This window comes from Strix uralensis, chromosome 4 (genome assembly GCF_047716275.1).
Source record: "Strix uralensis isolate ZFMK-TIS-50842 chromosome 4, bStrUra1, whole genome shotgun sequence".
In the NCBI taxonomy this organism is placed as follows: domain Eukaryota; kingdom Metazoa; phylum Chordata; class Aves; order Strigiformes; family Strigidae; genus Strix; species Strix uralensis.
Window position 1 is genome coordinate 95506521 of NC_133975.1, and position 13303 is coordinate 95519823.

General features: G+C 45.1%; 1 protein-coding gene across 8 annotated transcripts in view; it reads left to right on the forward strand.

Moving 5' to 3' along the window:
- ACTN1 (actinin alpha 1) overlaps positions 1-4980 on the forward strand; it is a 92774-nt gene extending 87794 nt beyond the window's left edge. For 4 of the 8 annotated variants that reach the window (XM_074868060.1, XM_074868055.1, XM_074868061.1 and 1 more), the window contains 3 exons: positions 529-594; positions 2082-2240; positions 4086-4980. In XM_074868060.1, coding sequence (XP_074724161.1) covers positions 529-594; positions 2082-2240; positions 4086-4244 — 384 coding nt within the window. In that variant the 3' untranslated portion in view covers positions 4245-4980. The remainder of the gene's footprint in view (positions 1-528; positions 595-2081; positions 2241-4085) is intronic. The other 4 variants (XM_074868053.1, XM_074868058.1, XM_074868054.1 and 1 more) reach the window with 1 other exon arrangement.
- The last annotated feature ends 8323 nt before the right edge of the window (positions 4981-13303 follow it).

Below are 13303 nucleotides of genomic sequence, written 5' to 3' on the forward strand. Positions count from 1 at the left end.
GTGGTGAACACAGCCAGATGTTAAACTGTGAAAAAATAACAGTTTTTTCCTTTCTTTTCTTGTTTGTCTTAATCCGTCATTGCTGTTCTTGTGTTTGACTATATATACATCACTTTTCTATACTACTTCCTCTCTAAATGTACTTTGGTATCTATTCCTTCTTAATTCCCTAATTGTTTGTCTTGGGATAATTCCTTTTATGTCTTCAAACTATTCCATTTACTTCTGTGTCACTTAACACTCCTTTTCCTGGCCATCCCTCAATCTATCTTGCTTGATATCTTCATTCCTTTTTTTCATCATCAATATGTCCCTCGTGTGTAAACTATTCCATGTCCAAAACCACCTTTGCTTCCTCATGGTTTCACAAACTACCTTTCCTCTGTTTTTCATTGTCCTGTAAATCCTTTCTTCCATCTCCTCCCCCTGAAACTCATTCTTTGTAATGTCTCCTGTGGGTTCATTTCTCCCTGGACTGGTCTCCCTTTTCTCTCTTGGCTTTTTCCATCTTTGCATCATTCCCTGTAGAAGAAGACTGGTATGATGGATTGTGAAGATTTCCGAGCCTGCCTTATCTCCATGGGTTACAATATGGTAATGTAGAGCCCTCTGTCACTCCTGTTCAAAGTGATTCTTGTAGGCACCATCAAAAATAAAGGGAGAATATGTCATGAAGCACGGTAAACACAGCCTATTTTCCAGAATTATCAGCAATGGATGTTAAATCTAGTATTAGTTGTACACGTAAAATTCTTGTCTCTCAGTGGTAGCTGAAGGTAAAAAAATGGAAAACATTGTCTAATTCCTGTATATTTCAAATAAGAATTATATTTATTAAACTGTGTAGCTACAAGTAGAAGAAACAATAAACTGCACAGCACACACAACTTCCCCAGCCCTAAGTATCAGTTGAACTCATCTGGAAGTATACATGATCTGATTTCTGAATACACTCAAACGCTGCTCCTCTCATTCCTGCCATTTATTTCACATCAATCTTCCTGTACTTGTAAGTAAGTTCAAGTTCCAGTCTTCCTCCTCCCCATAGCTTTTCCCCCACTAGAGTACCTGCATATTCAGAACAGTAACATGTGGCACCTCGAGAGGCACAATAACTAATAGGATAAGCTTCACCAAAGACTCATGCTCATCAAAGGGCAGGAGAAGAGCATAGTGCAAAAATATTCAGCTGTACTCTCAGTGTCTTTGCTCCTGATGTCAGGCAAAGCACTGTTTATTCATCTTACTCATCAGCCCAGTATAAATTCAGCCTCTTTAGTGTAGCGTGCCAAGCGGCAGTAACATTTGATTAGATACCTTAATTATTCTGGAAGGTATACTGTTCTAGATGTGTTAGAAGAGCCTGCTCCCAGGAGAAAACTCAGCTCTGCTCTCCCCTCCTCCTTACCTGGGGAGAAAGGAGTCCCGGAGATGAGAATAGATGATCTTACGTTTATATGAAGAAAAAAAAAAAAATGCCGCAAACGACACTACAAGGTTTTGGCTTCTGTAGCAAACTTCTTTGTAGGATCTTCCCTGTAAAGGCCACTTCCCCGGGCCACTCCAGATACATGAGTCCTTCTTTCCAAAGCCTGTCTAGTTAAGATGAACCGGATACTATTAAAGACCCCAGAGACATTTCTTCTGGTGATTTCTGTTCTGGCAGCTGAAGAGAACTGTAGAAGTTCTCTTTTAGTAAATGAAAGTAAAAGGATTTGAAGAATGCAGATCTTCAAATATTGCTAGAGACATCTAGCACGACATGTATTACAGAGAGATTTGCATCTTCCCCTGAAGTCTGTGTGATATTGTTCCCTGATAGTAGCATTGTCCTAGAGCTAGGTGAAGCTGGATGTTATCCTAGGGCACAGTTGAGAATGTTTTATTCCAAAGGACAAATGAGTGGGAAGCATTTGTACACAACAGCAAGCTAAAAAAGAATATCCTGATTAAAAAAACAGAAGTGGTTTCTATTTGGCTTTGTTCTTCTAGCTGTGAGACTTGCTGCTGAACAGCTTCTCCCCACTTTCATAGCACCGCTGCCCAAATGTCCAGGCTGACATGACTGTCTTGTTCTCCAGGGAGAGGCCGAGTTTGCCCGCATCATGAGCATCGTTGACCCTAACCGTTTGGGTGTAGTGACGTTCCAGGCCTTCATCGACTTCATGTCCCGGGAAACAGCAGATACAGATACTGCTGACCAGGTTATGGCTTCCTTCAAGATCCTGGCTGGCGATAAGGTCAGGCTCCACACCCTCCTTTCCTGCATCTGCATTGCTCCTGTTTTCCTTTTTTCTCTCATCTCCCGAGAGAAAGTGTGGAGGGAAGCACTCTCTAGCGTGGCAGGTATTTTCACAGGAACATTGTGCAGTGCTGGAGGAGTGCAAGGCTAAAGTGTGGGTTAATGAGCAGCCTGCCAAGGCACTTGAAAGTCCTGTTCAGCTGTCAGTCAGAACTTTGCTGCCCACTCTTGCTTTAAAAATTTAATTAAGAGCTTGGTTGTGATTTGTTATTTTAAAATGTATGAACAAATTCAGCAGATGGTTCTTGATTAGTCTTGAAAAACTATTAATTACTGACAGCTGTGAACTTGAGATGACCTTTCTCAGATATACATGTGTCACTATCCGTTGTTATACAATCAATAGTAGATTTTCATTGAGGATACATTGTATCTGCAAGAGAAGCATCTTTTAATCATAAAAATTAGTCTAAAGTAGGAAAACTTACAGCATGATACTAAAAGTATTAATTTTCTAAATTTGCATCATCATCATCAGTGGAACCTGCTGAATAAAAAAATTATGTAATCTTATTTTTCTTACATAACAATCCCCCCTAATCTTTTACGTAATTGAACAAATAATACGTACAAGTAATATTAATATATCTATATTTGCTAATGTTTTTATTCATCTCACTTCAATTGTTGGACACCATTTCTTAGACTGTAATGAGTTACCCTTAAATCCAGCACTGGTTTCCATGTCTCACTAATAATCTTTTCATAATCTGTAATGTAGAAACCCATGATACCCATCCTTTAGGCATCTGCCTGACTGAAGCCAGTCCTATTGTCTTTCAAGACCTGAAAATTCCACATTATTCAGATAAGCTAATGACTGAATAAATAGGTACTTTTGGATACAGTATTACTTACTAATTTACTCTGTACAGTATGTTAAATATACTTGTCAGTTTTTAATATGCTCTAGTGACTATAACATGAATCAGTATTTCATTATGAAGAAAAATACCTCTTACTCACTCCAGTCATTAAACTGAAAGGGGGGGGGGGGGAATAAAAAGTCACAGGAGAGAGAGAGATGGTGTGAAACCTGAACCATTGTTCAGACAGACTGCAAATGCCCATGAGTCAGTTAGCTAAAGACAACATACTGCTTAGCAAACAGGCAGCTACTGTTACCTCCTGCATGGAGAGAAGCCAGGCTACCTCAGCTCAGTGAGTCTCCAGAAGCTGAATTTACATAAGATGTCGTGCTTGCTTATTAAAAATGTGTGCTGTGAAAGGCAAGGATTGTTGGGGGAACTGTGGAAGCAATACAAAGTGTTTGCTTGTCTGCTGCCTGCACTGGTGCCGCCAGCCGGAGCTAGTGGGAATGGCTCCTTCCTCGCTCTGAAGAGGGGGAACAGCAATTCCCAAGCAGCACAAGCAGCTGTTACCTCCTGCCAGTGAGGGACAGGGTCCAAGTGAAATCTCTTCTTCCTCCCATTTGCTTTCAGCAGGACCTACCCTGTCAACGGGAAGGCACAGTCTTAGACTAACACCTTACCTTACTTACCTCCAGGTCTTTTCCTTAGGTGTGCCAGCATCTCTCCTGCAAAAACAATCTTTGTCTCCATTGTAAAAACCATTTTCTTGCCAGAATGGTAGGGGGTGACTGCATTTCCTCCCAAGGTGTATGCGCACAGCTCCCTGTGTGGGTGTGCAGTACTAGTGTAGTTGCTGGGGTCCTGTCCCTGAGTGTTGTCTGCTGCCCTGAGGGGACAGGGGTTGGTTGTTCCTCTGAGGAAGGTCAGTTTTCTGAATGTAACAATCACCTTATCGTTTGTCCTCGTTGCAGAACTACATCACTGTGGATGAATTACGGCGGGAACTGCCTCCTGATCAGGCTGAATACTGCATTGCTAGAATGGCACCCTACAATGGCCGTGATGCTGTACCCGGTGCCCTGGACTACATGTCCTTCTCCACGGCACTCTACGGCGAAAGTGACCTTTAACTTTTTTCTGTCCCACCACACGCTCCCTCCCCTCTCCCCCGTCCGACACGCCCTTCTTTCTCTTTGCAAAGCAGCCTCTGCTCCGCTCTTTTTTGTGTTTCCCTGTTTTGCTTCAGATAACAGATCACATTTTTAAGTGGGGGGGGGAGGACATTGACATGGCACCGCCTACCTTGCCCTTGAAATGACAGTTTACAAAATTATTTTGTGCAAAAAAGTTAAGTTTTAAAAAGAACAGACATATTTTATTATAGAAAAAGGTATTTTTCTCCACCAGATTGAAACTTAAAAAGAAAATGTTAAAATATTGCACCAAATATTTTTTGTTGTGACATAGAAAGTCGAGCACAATGTTACATTCCATCCTTTCCAAAAAGAACCAAACAACAACAAAACGCCACTTGTTCTGTTAACTTTTACATTTGCGTATGTCTCTTATCACGTTTATCTTGGGAGGGGGGAAGGCACACAAGTGCATGTGTTTGCTGGTTCACTCATTTCATGAAAATATTTTATGATAAACTTTTGAAATTGCTGTGTTTTCTAGGGAAAAAAATAATGTACACAGCTCCTGTTTTCATATTTAATTAAAAAATACAATATGCCTCCTATGTTTATCAGTGCACAACTTTTTTTGTTGCTGAGAGTTGTCTGGTTTCAGAACATGAAGCTTGAGAGTTGGTAACTTTGATATTGCTTGTCACAAACCATATTAAAAATTTCTTGTGATAACAAATCTAGACTTTATTCATTTGTATAGTAAAATTGTTTAATCCTATGTAGTTAAAACCACAAACATGATGAGAATCCAAAATTAATGGTTTTTAAATTGAAATTACAGTACTTTAAAGGTAAGCTTCCTTTCCCCCTTAACCTTTTCATTCTTGTTGAATGATGTTGGAATTTCCACAGTTTTCTTACTACTTTAAATTAATGTCTTATATAATTTTTAACCATCCCTGATACACCCACATCTCTAGGAACAATACTCTTGTTGTTCCTTAAAACCCAGCACAGACTGTGTTTCCTTAAAGAACACACTGAAACTGTGCAAACAAACAACCACCCTATCTTGAACCATCTATGGAAAATTCCTCCACTGTTCCATGCTGAGCATTGAATACCTCACTGCTCTTGATAGCACATCTTCTGACATTGTAAATTCTTCCAGAGTCCTCAAGATCATCTTTGTACTGGACATTCAAAAGAAACTCCTTTGGGACCTTTAATGAGTCATAAAGTATACACACCGGCACATGCCTGAAAACAGCTCATCCCCTGCCAGCCATCTCATTACAGGTGCATTTCCTGCTCTCCCACAAACTTTTTTTAGGAAACATGGAGTTAGGAGCAAAAAACTGCATTACCGCTTCATGACATGTTTCAAGTGAGTGTTTTTTAGGTATAATCACATACTGCTGTCTCTAGTCCCAAAGGCAGTTTTTATTTTGAGGTAACGACTGCAGGAGCGGAGAATTCACGCGCAGAGTCACGCGGAGCTCCTGCAGCTCCCAGTAGCGCTGCCCTTCCGTTCTCCAGGGCAGAGCCAAGCCCTGAGGAAGCCATTGTACGTGGTGGGTTGGGGTTCAGCGCAGCTTTCTGGTTTATTCCTGACCTTGAGTAGAACACAATAAAAATCACAGCGGTGTTGTGATGTATCCCAACCTGATGGTATCTGCATACTGTATGTGGGAGAGGGGATGCTTAATGTGTGATGCCACACTTGTTCCAGGAGACGCCAAGATCTGTGTTCTCCTATAGGCCGGATAACGTGTTCACAGAGGGTATGCAGGGGTGAGCGCTATTTAGCTTCATACACAGACAAGGCCAGACTGAGCATGCCGTAGTTTGTCTTCACAGGTTGAAGCTGAGACAGTTCATGTAACTTAACCTACAGTTGCATTGTTAATGAGTGCTGGGGTTGAGCTGAAGCGGAGTTTCCTGTGTTGTAACCCATGATACTGAGAGGCCTGGAGGGGTCGATATGAATGGGCAGTAAATAGGACTTGCAGCTGCATCAGTATTTAATCCACTCGCAAGCTCCTCTATAAACCCATTTTCAGCTACATCACTACTGTGTTGCTACAAATGGGACTGTCCTCTTCAAAGACAGGGAGTGCTGATTCCATTGCCATGTTTTAACATACATAACACAGGCTATCTGTTTGAAAGTAAAACAGCAGAGAGGATGACTACAGGCATCATCAGATAATTCACATTGAAGTTTGACTCAGAGTGGCCATTGCCCTTGCTTTGATAATCCTCTTTCCTCTTCCACGGTAGCTGCCTTGTGCTTGGTTTGCTGCACCTGGAAAAAGATGTTTGCACTGTCAAACAAATTGAGGTTCTCTGTGGGTTGTACCCATCCCAGAAGATGTAATGATACACGTTTTTATGCATGTTTTGTGGGTTTTTATATTAACAGTAATGGGGGGAATATCTGCTGGGTTACTGAATGACCACTATCTGGAGAAAAGAGCCCATGTTATTTTGAAATAGGGCTGGAAAAAGAGCATAGGTGCACCTTGGGCCATCACTTTGGGCCCAGGTCTGCTACCCCTCTGAGAATGGAGCCAAATTATTTTAAATGATCCCAGTGACAGCGTTCTGCAAGTTCATGCTTGGAGATTCCAGAAGTCTTTACAAAAACCTTTTACTGAGCTGTGGTAGTGCTGCGCTCTGTGACCAGGCTTCCCACAAAACCCCAGCTGGGTGTAAGTCTTCCTGGTTTTGTGAGACAGAAAACAGGTGGCTCGTCCCTGTCACACCACAAATTGGTGGCAGGGTGTGGGCTCTGGCCTTGCTGATGTTGCTCCACTGGCACCACAGCACTGCAGCCTTTGGTGAAGTTGAGGCACTAACAGCACCAGAAAGGCTTCGCCTTGCATAGAGTCCAAAATACTGGCAATAGATATGCCTAAAATTTTAGGTACATCTACTGGTATTTCTTCTGCTTATGTGGCACAGCCTTTGACAAAGTGGCTAGAGCGAACATGACCTGGTCTTTCCATCTAGGCTGTAGATAAGGCTTTCCCATTCCCACCCCACCCGAGGAGGAGCTCCAGGATGCTGCAACACATTCATCTTCCTCATATGCAGCACAAGGCGTATCTTGCAATCTTGTGGCCTAACAGTCTCTGGCAGTTAGTATGCTGGAATCTGAAAACAGCTTTTTGTATTAGGCTCATGGCTTTGCAGCTAACGTGCCATTCTTTAGCCAAGTCCTGACATCAGCCTTGATGAAATTCGTCTCTGGAAGCAGCTGTTTGCAGCTCAGTTGACTGCCCCTTCCCCTGCCAAGAACAGAAGCAGCGGACAATCCGCTTCAAGCTCACATCTCCCATTCAGGGGTAGACTGTTTTTGTCAGTCTGCCATGCTCACTATTTTCAGGCACGGAAATTGAAATAATGCTTTCCCAAGAAATTAACCATTTTCCTTTCATGACTGTTGATATCTTTGGCTGCTGAGATTGCAGTACCGGCCCTGGCATGACTGTCTGATAGTACATGGGCAAAAAACACAGCAGTGCTCAGACAACGTGGGTCTGTCTTGCCTGCCAGAATGTCAGCCACATTTCCAAAAGCCTCTCAAATCTATCTTGTGACTGTTGCATGTCTTCAGTGCTGCCAGCATCTGGTTTTGGAGCAGAGGAGCAGAGCCAGGAGTCTCAGAAGACAATGAAAGGAAACTGGTCTGCAACCTTGAATGAACTTGGTTTCAAAGAAGTATTCATATGTCCATGGAGGATCCATCCAGCTGAATCAGACTGACTGGTTTTATCAGGGAAATAACTGAGAGCAAGGAATAAAGAGAGGGTGACTGTTCATAACAGCTGGGAAAAGGAACAGCTTGAACTAAAATGACTTTGTTAAGAAGCCTGAATGCAGGTATGATTTTCAGACCATAACAAGATTATTTGTATGACATTACTTGCACTACAGATGCTGGGGTAGGACAGATTTTTTCCACCCCTGTGGTAGCCAAGCACTAAGGAAGCTTAATTCTGTTGAACTGATCAAACTGCCGAGGTGACTCTGGCTACTGTAAACCCTTAAAATCTATTGCATTAGCTCTAAGCTGCTGAGAAAGTCTTAGCATAATAAACCTAGATTAACAAAGTCTAGGGCATATCCTGAGACAAGCAGGTAATCAGAACATTCCCCAGCACACCAAGAAAATGTGTTCAATGCTGCAGTCAGTAGAGAAGTCAGACATTGCGAAGGATAAAATTAGATTATTAGATCTCGTCCAGGGAAGGAGGTTCTATAAGGCCATTTTAGGTAGATTTAAATCTCAGCAATTTAAACCCACTGAAAGTTCAAGAAGAAAATTAATCTTTTCTATATTCTGAGGACTTACAGCCACTATAGACTATACATCTCACCAATAAAATATTAAAATGGATTCCTCCCCTGTCTTTGGACACCACACAACAGTCAGGAAATAGTCTCAGTTTTACTCTCTGCTTTGATTTCTGGGACATATATGCATGAAAACACGTTAGTAGAAACTGCACTACATCCCATCACTGTCTTATCTCTTCTCTGTAACACTTTTTACACCTCGCTATTAGTCAGTAGTTCAATTCCTGGTGACCTAGCAAGCATTCAAGCAAAATATCAAGAAGTATCTGCAGCTATCTCAATACCTCAGTGACCCTGATCTGAGGATCTGTCTGGAAAAGCATAAGCTCTCACTACTGCCGTGGGAAACATCTAGTGTTATTCCCCATGTACAGATGAAGAAGGCACATGGGGAGAAAGGGCTAGGTGTCACTAGAAGGTAGAAATGCAAAGCCTATATTTACAATTGCAATCCAGCCTCTGTTCAGCTGCTGCCCAAATCTGGAGGTAATGTTCTCTAGGCTTTTCCCTGTTGCATCTAAGCCTTCTCTGCATGCCTACGTTTCTGCTTCAGGGCAGGCCTGGAATGGGCCACTGAAACAACTGGACACCTCGTCCCCTGTGACAGTCCCCATCAGGGTCCAAGCATTGCCCCCGCAAAGACCCCACATCACTTGGGGCAGCAAACCTCACCCCGTGTACAAAGAGCAGTACAAACCAGCAAGACTGGCTGCTTTCTTTGCAAAGCCTCTAGGTGGGTTTGCCACCCATCTGCTCTATAAGAGCCTAATTGCCTAAAATTGCCTTCACATCAGGAGAGTAATGAAAGTTCAACGCTTCATTCCTCCTCAGGTGATCCCCATCACCCAGCACTACATCCTAACCAGCGGGAAACCTCATAGGCTGGGCCAGGGAGCATCTCCCCAGCCTCACTCTGTCCGTCTCTGAGAAATACAGAATAGAATAAGCACGCAAGCAATAGGAGAGAGGGCATGAACCCGTATCCTTGTGGTTTTGGCAATCACTTTGCAAAAGGAATGCTGCATTTCAGTCCCCGACAGAGGCATTTTTTAGGTATTTTCTCTTAAACGGTCAAAGGATAAAATACAGAACAAAGCCTCAGGGTGGGACACAGGCCCTGGGACCTCTCCCAGCACTCCAGCCACTGGGTCTGCCCTTACGGTTGCTTTCCCTCAGTTGTCTGCTCCATAGTGGCACAGCTTGAATGAGAGGAGCCGCCCGCCTCTGCCACCACAGGCGCACATGTGGTTAGGGCACTCTGAGGCGGGTGGGAGCCTGAATCTTCAGTTGGAGGAAGACAACGGACCCAACCCTATGGAGTAATGGGTGTTTTAAACAATAGTCCATTTTACAAAATGTAGCTGTTGGTCTCAACATGTCTTTTGGCAGCTAAAGGAAAGAGCAAGTCCTAGTTAGTCCTCACTAGAAACAGATGTTGGCACTTTTCTTTGAGATGACTCCGACCTGTGGATCCCAAGTAGAACAAGGCTCTGGTTTCCCAGCTGCAGGCAGGTGTGTTTGTATGAGCAGGGGCAGGATGTTAAGACCTACATCTCTCCCCACCGCTTCCTAGCAGCTCGTCACTCACTCACTTGCTAGCACGCGAGCATTTTTGGTCCCCAGACATCTACTTTCCCCTGTGTCCCGTGCAAGACCTAGCTCAAGGTCTGCAGGGCAGCTGGCACCTGTCAGGTGCTGCCATGAAGGCAACTGGGTGCTTATTGTCTCCAGCCAGAAGCAATTTGCCTGTGGTCCTCCGGGAGGTCCAAGCCCAGCTCTGTCACATTCCAGTCTAAGTGCTGCAGTCATCCTACAACTATTTCAAACCTTTTCCCAGACCATTCCCCCCAGTTCCTTAATTGCTGTCGTGGCTTTTTGTATGAACCCTGTGGCTTTCATTGTACAGATTTGCCTGAAGCCAAGGATTACTTTAAACTGCAGAGTTAAGAAAGCATTTTATACCTTCTTTATTATTAAGCACATTCAAATGTCACCACCATCACTTTAATGAAGAATTTCTCTCCTGCTACTTCTTACTTGAATATGGCACAATCTCTAATCTGTGGTACTGAACCACAGCATCCTGCTTTCTGCCACAGAGAAAATAAAATGTCTTCCTTGGGGAAGAAAAAAGCAGTTCATTTACCCCAGCAATAAACAGATTGTGTTTTTTAAGTATCCCAATTCCAGCTATTTGTTTACATTTGTAGGTGTGCAGTCAGAACGCTAATAGTATCCAGTGGGCTTTCAGATGGTCTTCTGAGAGACTGATCTTTTTGTGCAACGAAAATAACAAGGAAACTAAAATACAGCTTTATTACGAAAGTTGATTTTGCACATGATAGCTCCCAGAAACTCTACCCACACACTACAGGCAACGCTGCAGATTCTTCTAATGATATATTTCATGCCTCTCATCACCCGTGCAGAGTGTCCACGACCAAGAAAGGGAAAGCAGGACTGCAGCCCAGCTCAGGCACTGCCAGAGCAGCCGGGGCTGTGTTCCAGACACACAGCTGCATTCTTCCCCACTGACATGACCCCAAAGGCTGCAGAGATGCAGGATAAAACCAAAAAAGCTTTAATTGAGCTTCCGGCATGACTTATCTTCATTATTGCCGGTAACTCAAGTCCCTCTTACTCCCATACCATTCCAAGACTGCCACCTAAGGAGCTTTTTTCTGCTGCTGAGCTTCTTATGCAGCGATTCAAGCACACAGGCACACAGAGACTCTGGTGCTACTCCCATAACTGTCCAGCTCTGCTACCTACACAGAATTTGCATAGGAAGAGTCACAGGGCTACCATTTTGAGTGTCCTGGACAGTCTTACCAAATAAAGAAGTAAAACAGCCTTGTAACTGAACATTGTATTCAAACCATGTAAGCCATACTTGCCCCAGTTACAGCTACCCACTTTTTAAATCACAGCTGGCTTTGTTAAGCTGTCACATTACTCCATTTTCTTACCAAAAAAAGTTCACATCAGTTGCCTTGCGGCAAAAGCCAACAGCATCCTGGGCTGCATTAGGAGAGCATTGCTGGCAGGTCAAGGGAGGTGATCCTTCCCCTCTACTCAGCACTGGTGAGGCCAGACCTGGAGCATCATGTTCTCTGCTGGGCTCCCCAGGACAAAAGAGAGATGGACTTACTGGAGTCCAGCACAGGGCCACAAAGATGGCTGCGGGACTGGAGCATCTTTCATATAAGGAGAGGCCGGGAGAGCTGGGACTGTTCAGCTGGGAGAAGGCTGAATGTGTAAAAGTACCTGATGGGAGGGAATGAAGAGGAGGGAGCCACGGTCATCTCGGTACCATCCACTGACAATTAAAAACCTTGAAATTTCATCCGAACACAAGAAAACACTTTTTTACTGTACGGGTGGTCAAACACTGGATCAGTCTGCCCAGAGAAGTTGCGGAGCCTCCACCTGTGGACATATTAAAAAGCTGACTGGACATGGTCCTGGGCAACCCTGGGGGGTTGGACCAGATGATCTCAAGGGGTCCCTTCCAACCTAAATGATTCTGGTTTTTATGGATGTTGAATGTATAGCTTATCTCCATCCTAAAGAATAATTAGAGGGCAAGAAATTTGAATTGATGCCTGAATCTAACATACGACATCATAAATGTAACTAAGATATTTACTCCAAGTTAAATCAGAAAATCCAAGCATGATGTTATCAGACAAGGGGAAAAAAATGGGCAAAAGAAACTGTAGCTATATTTTAAGTGTCTGGGTGAAGCTTTAACAAGCTGTGCTGTGCTGAAAAATGGGTAACATTTTTTCATCTTGGTCATCATGCTGTGAACTGTCATGAATTACGCTGTAAGAATTCCATAAAATGAGTACATCTCAGGCACTGATAAACCAGAAAGTAGCGTGCTGCATGTATACGCATGGAAGAACCGCTTCGGCCTAGCACCTCCACCCGCGCCGGTTAGCCTCACTAGCCGCTTTTCCCCACCCAAGGTTTCCCCCTGGTGTCAGCGACAGTAATAGTGCTGCGGTTTTATCCAAAGCGGCGTAATTCTGTGCGCTGGAGAGGAGAAGGTGCAGTGGGGGGTGGCCGCGGCGAACTTTTGTTGGCAGAACTGCAGTTGCTGAGCTAAGGTGTAACAGGCCGACGAGCGAGCGCTCCGGCCGTGTGGGCCTTTGCTCCTCCGCCCGTTAACCGGAGCAAGGGACCCGCCTTTTTTGCCGCGTCCTGGTGGAAGCTCCCAGGCAGCTCAGCACACGGAACGGCCGGGGCCGGCAGCAGCTCGGCAGGGGTGCACAGGCACAGCATCGCCACATCGGGAGAGGGCTGTGACTTGTTTCAGGGCGCTCCACGGCGAGCGCTGGCTCTCAGCGTGATCCCACCCCGCGGCCTGCGCCCGGCCGTGGCAGGAGCCCCCTCGGTCCTCCCCCGACCCCACGGCCCCGCCCCGCAGCTCGCCCTGACGGGGCCGCAGCCTGCCCGCGGCGCCCCTCCAGCCCGCCGCTCCTCCCGGCCAGCGCCCGCCCGCCTCGGGAGCCCGCAACCCCCCCGCAAAGCTCCCCCGCGACGCCGCTTCAAGCGAGCCGCCCTCGCCGAGGGGCCCCGGGGACCAGGCACCGCCCCCAGCGCCACCTCAGGGCCGCCGCGGGGCGGGCACGGGGCGGGCACGGGCCGGGCGCGGGGCGGGGCCGTCGCGGGGCCGTGGCGCCGCG